The sequence below is a fragment of the Platichthys flesus genome, chromosome 2, assembly GCF_949316205.1.
Source record: "Platichthys flesus chromosome 2, fPlaFle2.1, whole genome shotgun sequence".
Taxonomy (NCBI): domain Eukaryota; kingdom Metazoa; phylum Chordata; class Actinopteri; order Pleuronectiformes; family Pleuronectidae; genus Platichthys; species Platichthys flesus.
Window position 1 is genome coordinate 16,555,073 of NC_084946.1, and position 8,102 is coordinate 16,563,174.

The window sequence follows — 8,102 nt, forward strand, 5'->3', positions numbered from 1 at the left end:
TTACAGTAAATGTACCGGCAACGTGTTTTGGTAATATTGTGAAATAACTGTAATAACTACACAATCCGCTACAGCCCTGCACGACAAACTTTTGAATGAGTTTGCAGTTGGGTTTTGATCCACCATTTAAAAAATGTAATCAAATTGTAGAATTTCTCAACAGTAAGTCAGGACATGCTGTATTTGTTAGCCTTGTGGTTTATGTTTGAGCCGAGTAAAAATAAACAGAAACAGAAATAACATTCATTCATTATCAAAACTCGGCCCAGGCTGCATTTGCGAAACCAGGTCACCTGCAAGAAAACATCATGCTAAAAAAGTAGATTATTTTAAATGATACTTGAGCTCTATCGTCTCCTATATGATTGTCTATTTATTATTATCTATTTATTTTCTATTTTCATTTTTGGTTTACTGACGTGGCAGCTTGCTGTCTGTGACACACTGTGTACAGACAGATCTGATGGCTTAATGCTGTAGTTTTGCCAAGCTGTTTCGTCCACAGATTTTGTGGAGTGTGAAGTCCCATTGGATTACTCAAGGGGATTAATGTCCTTTACAGACTTGTACCTTCAGATTCGTAATCTGGGATTCTGCATGAGTCCTTTACCTTTACTTAACATTCAAAGTCTCTCTGCTTTCAACTTCTTAACAACTCTGTAAAATATCCTGTAGCTCAAAATATTATGTGGAATCACACGTCAGCTCTTCCTCTTCTTTGTTTTTCTTTAGGTTTCTGGATTTACGTTTCGGTGCATACAAATGGAAGGTTCCACTGTGCTCTTCATTACATTAATTATGTGTCTCTTTTCACTTGGAAGTCTAATTCAAGGTTCACATTCACTGGACAACTCTGATTCCGTCCAAATTAATCGAAGCACGGACCGAGACAACAAGGCCTTCATCATGGCCAGTGATTCTGTGGAAGGCAACGGACATAATGTAGAGAGTCCAACATCACGTCAACTTAATATAACTCACATTCCAGTGGGGCACGAGGGAGCCATCGATGGAAACCATCCTTGGCCTGGAATCACTTTAACTAGAGCAATAGAACTTTCACTACACCACTTACAGGCCCAGGACAGAGGAGCTGACAAAGCTTATACTTCAATAACAGCACCCGCTCACCCCAGTGTGCAGGTCATCTCAGAGTCAGCTTTCTTGGAAGGCAGGCACATGACAGCTGAGGAACAGTTCAAAGAGACTCGTGCATCTAGAGGAAAGGATGACTCTATGAATGGTGAGTGAACATGTGATTGTAAATAGAAGTCAAACCGGGTACTATTCAGCTTCCCCTCAGTGTCAGATACATACAACCCTCAACACATATACTTAAAAAACACATAGCATTCAGGATATTTGAACAGATTCAGTAATAGGCAACTAACCAACGAACATGAAAACGTTACATTAAGTATACACTTCTCAATCTTTGACCTTGTGCTTAAAGAGCATGTGTTTTCCAAAAGTTTTGTACGGTTACAAGTTGAATGATTCAGTATAATGTGAGCGTGAATTGTGGTTTATTTCTGTAAGTTGGCCCTTCGATACACTTGCGACCTGTTCAGAGTGTATTCTACCTCTCACTCAATTCCAGTTGGGATTGGCTCCAGCTCCCCCTGTGATTCTCAAAGGATAAGCGGTATTGATAATGGATGGATTCATTATTCTTTATCCAAGTCTTTTCTCCTTTCTCTTTCAGGTGGAGACAGCCTTAAACGCCCGGTCCACACAAATCTGTTTACCTCCTTGACAAATCGAAACTCGCATGGACCTGGAGGTCCCTGTGTGCTGGGGCTTAGACCTTGTGTAGTTCTGAAAAACCAGAATGGCACCAATCTGCTCTGGGATGACATGAGCCGCACGCTGGCATTCGTCTGGGAACTACATGTCTTTGGATGTGCCAGCCTTTTCATACTGATGGCAGTCCTGGCTTTTCTGGGAATGGCCAGTGCATGCATCCTCCCTCATTCCCTCTGTCATGCCCTGACCCTGGAGAACAGTCTCCTAGTTATGGGTGGTACTTTGCGTGGTGTCCTCCTGCTACTTGATCCTTATGGTACCCATCAGATTCTCTCTCGGGCTACTCTAGCAGCGCTCCATAATGTCCCTCTCCAGCTTCTTCTGTGGGCACAGGTTGCCCTCGCTCTGGTGACACTGGAGGGGTTGAAGTTATTCTTTTTTCACCCAAAGCTGCAACACCCATGGGTCGTTGGAGGGCTTGCTATATCACATTGCACTCCATTGCTTGTAGCAGACCTATACTCGACAGCTTTATGCCCTGCTCTCCCTCTGTTGCTGCAGACACTCTCTCTCTTCTGGGGCCTCCCATTCTGCATTGGAATCCTCAGCAAGTCTTTCTCTTACCGAGATCCCTTCCTCATGTCGTCTGTGCCTCAGTGGTTTCCTTCACACCGGATTGACAGGCGAGCAAAGCGGGTAACAGCAGTGTGCGCCGTCTTCGGGGTTCTCTGCTGCAGCCTTCAGATGTATAGTCTCCTCTGGATTTATGGGTTACTGGGGAACTGGAGGCGCTTTGGCTGGGGCTGGTGGCTTAGTCAGTTTTGGGCGAGAATCCTTGAGTTATCCTGGGGTTTCTCTTTGCTTGTCCTGGGATCTTGGATCTTCTGGATGCCCTCTAATGGAGAGTCAAGGGCTGATTATTGGCCGATCAGACTTGAGATGTTAAAAGGGGTGGAGGGGAAAAGCTTGTGGTATAGGTTCCTGGCCAACGTGCGAAAAGGGCCACTGAGAAAATCTGAGAAAACTTGGGAAGAATTGATGCCAAATAACTGGGCAAAATATAACCTGGCTCGAGCAAATGTCAGTAAAAACATACGGAGCCCGTATGATGATCAGCAATCTATCAGCACAGTAGAATACCAGCCTGGAGCAGTTCACAATAGCAGCTCAGATTTTCAGCCTGCACTACTGTGGCAAAAAGTAGGGGAAAATCAATGCATTCTTTCACTGATAGAATTTGACTTGCGGCCCCCGTCTCCTATCAACCTGAGGCGCAGCATTCACAGTGCCCTTCACCATGAACATCATGCAGGACCCCTGTTCTCAACACCGACCTCCTCACCTCACACAGAAGCCAATCATGGAAACACAACAACTTTCCCTCCAACTTATGTCCGCTATGGGTGGTTGTTAGATACAGAGTCTATTTCTGCGTCACTTGATCATTTTCAAGTCAGTGAGCAAATACTGTCCCCCAGTGCCACAGCTGATTATAGTGGAAGCATTGGGTCCCAAACCCCTGTCTATAAGGGAGGAGAGTTTAATTCAGAGCTGTCAGCAGTGATGCATCAGAATGACGCTTCTGATGATGTATCAGACCTCTAGATTTGAACGTTCAGTGTCTAGATTCAAGTGGCTTCTAGTGGTGAAGTTGCAGATTTCAACCAACTGAACACCCCTAACCTCTTCCAAGCATATAGGTCAGGCAAACCTACAGTGGCCTTCAGGTAACTTAAATATGTGAAAGGCTGTCCCTCGAGCCATTTTCTTTTTTTCCATTCCAAGCTACTGTAGACACACATGGTGCAAGATTCCGGACTCCATGGAAGAGCACCAGCGACCCATGTGGATATAAAGGGCTCGTTCGAATGTAACAAAAACACAACAATTCTTAGTCTCAGGTTATTATAGAAAAAATAACAATATTAGACTACATTTTTAAAAAACAGACCTTCATTGGATATTCTGATACAATTTATATGTAAAATGCTTAAAACCTTTAAATGGATGGAAAAGCAAGAAATACTAGATAATGTGACCATCTCATAATGTGACTTGTATAATGTTTGTTTCTATATGCCAATGTTATGCAGGAAATAACACATTTCCCATTATCTGAGTCTACATCTGGCCTGCATCAGATTTGTTTAGTAACTGTTAAAAGTTAGTTCAGTATTTATATGTTAGGCTACCACTGCAATATGATTGGATGTTTTCACTTTGTTGTGAATAAAGCCAATTTCTGAATCATTCAAAGTCACATTCATTGATTTTATAAATCAAATAGCTTGAAAAAATTGTTTTTTGTAGAATTGATCACAGAAAGCATCTTTACACTTTTAGTTCTGTATCACCAGAGTAACATTCTGAGGTCCAAGGTCAAATCAAGCTTTGGTTAAAATAATAAGAAAATGTGTTTTTTTATTCAAATTCTAGTCTTAACCCTTTTTTGTGATGAATCTGTTTGAGAAACAAGTACAGTACTCATTGATATATTTTACTTCTGACCATTATATTCTCAAAAATGTTTTTTTTCAATATGAACTTACTCTATATGTAGTTGCATTAAATACAAATTGAGATTGAGACTGTCAGCCGAGTTATTGCAAAGCAGGATCAGAAAAAAGACAGTGACAAATGTTGGTTAGATGACAGAACATGATGAAATAAAGGTGCTCTTCAGTTTCCCTCTTCCTTCCACTTCTTCTCCGTGTGTAATGAGTCCATGATGGATCGTCACCTGCTCCTCCTCAGCTCCTCACACCTGGCTGCCTGTGATTGGCTCGTCAATTAAGCAGCCTTGAGGAGAAGCATTTATTTGAGGCAGATCCACACAGTGCCCCCCTTAGTGATAAGCTTATCAACAGTTTAACACACAGCACATGCGTAAAGTGCACTCATCATCAGAGGTGGGATGCCTTTTAGAAACGATATGCTTTTCTTCATAGTGACGGCGACTCTAGCGTCTCTGAACGGTTTGAATGGACAAGCTGTTGATTCAGGAGCTCTGCCTGTGTTACAAGGCAGACTTCACTTCCGGAGTGTGGTGTCTGATGATGGACAACATGGATCTGCACTCCCAACTCGATACGGATCCCTCACCTTCATGTCTGATAAAGGGGGTGATGAAAAGTTGGCTCCTGGTAAGTTTCAGATCATCTGTCTCACAATGATACGACTCAGAGAAACTCACTAATGACTGATGAGAAAATGTCTCCTAATGTCAGTGAGGTCTGAAAGGTGTTTTTAATCTAAACAAGTTTAAGAGATGTATAAGTAATATTATTGAAGAAACCCTGTGGTTAGTATCCCAACATCTATATATTAAATTATTTGACTCTAAATTGTTGTGCATCTTTTCATGCGTTAAATATCATGGGTATTGATTAGATTAAGACTTGACAGGAGAATCCCTCATAAATAGCTGTGTGAAATCAGCCACTTTCTGTTTAGTACAGTCCAAGTGAGCATTTGAGAATGTATTACTTTTTACTGGGAATGGGCAATGTGCAGTCAGTTACTACTACTCCAACCCACAGCTTTAGATTGGGCAGATGAAACCTGGATACCAATACAACTTTGTATGGATCACATCATGAGCCAGAATGCCTATGACATCTGCATTTTGTTGTTAAATCAAAACAATTAATGAGACTTGATGTGTATGGTCCTATACAGGACATGTGTCAAAATATTGGTCTACAGCAACATGATTGGTAGGTAGCTTTTGGAAGCTTGATAAAAGATCGGTTCAGAGTCGGAGAATAAATTTGGTTAAATGTTGTAGTTTATAATGAGAGACCTGTAACAGCCATCATCAGATTGAGTTTGTGCTTGTGTTTCCAGTGTCGCACAGTTTGATGGCTGCAAAACTCAAGCATCTGGATCCATCAGTACAATGCAGCGACAACTTGATGACTCTGAGGGTCAAACGGAGGGGAGCTCCTCACGTTCTTGTGAATAGTGGTAAGTTTCAAAATGGATTATTTTTCAATGCTGGAAAACACAATATTGTCTCTGTTTAAACATGCTTCTAATGACAAACAGGTGTGGGACCTCTTACCCCTCTGTCTCGAATGCCCTCCAGCTGTGGCTCCTCTGTGAAGAGGTCCCGCAGGGATGTGGCTTTTGCCGCACCCTACCAAGGCTGCCATGTCAGCCAACAGGTGAGGCTCATTTCTTGTGTCATAGTTACTAATTTGGTCTTTTAAAATCATTTGTAATCCTCTGTATGGTGTCTCTAGACTTTTATCTCAACACTGATCGCATTCCCTCATTAAATTAACTTTTGTTAGTATTTTATGTTGTCACCCTTTTGCGTTTGTTTGTTTATTTTTCAAAAACTAAAAAACAGATTTCTACGAAACTTGGTAAAAGGAGGGGACTTTAGTCCTGAAGGACCCCAGCGAGTTTTGGTGCAGATCCAGAATTTTTATTTTTATCACTTGATAACTAATATTCACAAATATTTCATTGAATAAGTAATTGGTCTTGATTTAACAGATTTCAATGTGGTTTTAAAAGAGGACTTCTGGGCTTTTCCTGACTAAAATGTCTTTGTGCCATTTAAGTTTACTTTAGTTTCAAGAAAGGTGACAAAATTCTTGCATTCTATGCTCAACCTTTTTTAACTTTTTTTTTTTTCTTTTCTTTTCTTTTGTTTTATATCATAGGGGGGAGACTATGTACTACCACTGCGTTTATGGGGGAAACCCATGGCCATGTCTTGCCCTGCTGTGCTACCACCACCTTCTGTTTCCTGCTTCCCAACTGGAATGGTGGTGAAGTTTGGGGGTATTGCAGCAAATGATCTCAAAGTAAAAGGTAAGTGACTAGACATATTGCAGTTTTCTTGATTTCTAGAATGTCTTTGGCCAGTTTTTTAATCTAATATTAATGCTTTTGCAGTTTCTGGTGCATGGGTGTATCTGTCCTCAGTCTGTGGCAGTTGTGGAATTGCTGTCGACTCATTAGCTGGAGAATTGACACTCACTGCACCCTACAACCGAGGCCTTTGCATAGAGAACAAGGTATTGTGGATGCCATTGTGGTTAAACACTGATGTATGCATGCTTTTGATTTACCCAGTTTATTTCCTTGCAGGATGAGGAGTATTTCCTTTCTCTTCTGTTGTTGGATGTTGAGCTCTTAGTCACATGCCCCTCATTACCTGAAATTAAACCGACCACATCAACAGCCTCACCCCCTAGTGACAGTAGTCCAGTCTTGCAGTTCCCTCATTTCCATCAGTTTCCTCAGTACCCTCAGTTTCCTATGTTTCCACACTACCCAGCGCTTCCTGTGCCCACTCCTTCAGCACACACCCCTGCTCCTACCCCGAGTACAGTGGCACCACCATCCCAGTGGCTGCAGTTTCCTTCAGATCCTGCACACTATCCAAAGTGGCCTCAGTATAACTTCTTTCCTGGACCTGTACCACCAACACAGTCTACTCCTGATAAAACCCCTGCTGCTACTCCTGAGTCTGAGTTAACTCAGATGCCACATTCTCAATATGATTGGAAGCCTGATCCCCAGCTGCCTCCGTTCCCACTGCCACCTCAGTATCACTTCCTGCCATACCCTAAACTCCCAGAGCCTCAAGGAGGCCAGCACCAGACGTTTCCAAATCCCAAACCTGTGATCCAGCAGCCCAAACCCCAACCTCTGCATCCTCAGATCTACCAGGTTCCTGTGTTGTATCCTCCACCAAGGTACCCCCCTCAAAGACCAACTACTCCATCTCCAACTGCTGCTCCTACCACTGCGCAAGCCACCACCCTAAAGCCTGCTGATCAAAAGCCTTTTGATGCTCCACACCCTTATATGCAATATTATTTGCCTCAGCAGGCTCCAATACCTGTATTTCTTGATCCTGCAACCACGCCTCATACAAACCCAGCTCCATTTGATCAGCAAGGACAGCAACCTGTGCACTATGCCGTTCCTCCATATTACTTTTTCCCTCCTCACCAGAGACCACCAAAAACTGAATAGTCTGCTGATGACTCCCTATAGCATCACTGACTCACAAATTGAGGAATCTCATAGATTCGGCTAGTAAAACTGGAACAAACACTCTCCAAGGATCCTTTCCTACCTGAAGGAAATCAATCGCTAAATGGTTACAGGGCTAGCAACTTGAAAATCTTGTCATGCATTTAGCAAGAGGGATTCAAAATGTATATTTTCTCAACCAGAATTAAAAGAAAAATTGAGATACACAACCATTGCCTGAATGTGTGTTTTTATATTTCTCTTGTCTGTATTTGTAATTAGACATTCAGGGGTGTGACTCAAACACCCCAAATCTCCAAATTTGGTGCACTCCGACATAAAACCACAATAAGGGCCTA

General features: G+C 42.3%; 2 protein-coding genes across 2 annotated transcripts; both read left to right on the forward strand.

The window, feature by feature from the left end:
- The first annotated feature begins 765 nt into the window (after positions 1–765).
- Positions 766–3,951, forward strand: LOC133973862 (proline-rich transmembrane protein 3-like). Its single transcript, XM_062411946.1, has 2 exons — positions 766–1,243; positions 1,706–3,951. The coding sequence occupies exons 1-2, from the start codon at positions 799–801 to the stop codon at positions 3,349–3,351; spliced, it is 2,091 nt and encodes a 696-aa protein (XP_062267930.1). The 5' UTR covers positions 766–798; the 3' UTR covers positions 3,352–3,951.
- Positions 3,952–4,577: 626 nt separating this feature from the next.
- On the forward strand, positions 4,578–7,964 carry LOC133973779 (proline-rich protein 36-like). Its single transcript, XM_062411831.1, has 6 exons — positions 4,578–4,889; positions 5,593–5,712; positions 5,794–5,912; positions 6,420–6,570; positions 6,655–6,776; positions 6,850–7,964. Exons 1-6 carry the CDS (start codon positions 4,661–4,663, stop codon positions 7,741–7,743), a joined length of 1,635 nt encoding a protein of 544 aa, XP_062267815.1. The 5' UTR covers positions 4,578–4,660; the 3' UTR covers positions 7,744–7,964.
- Positions 7,965–8,102: the final 138 nt, after the last annotated feature.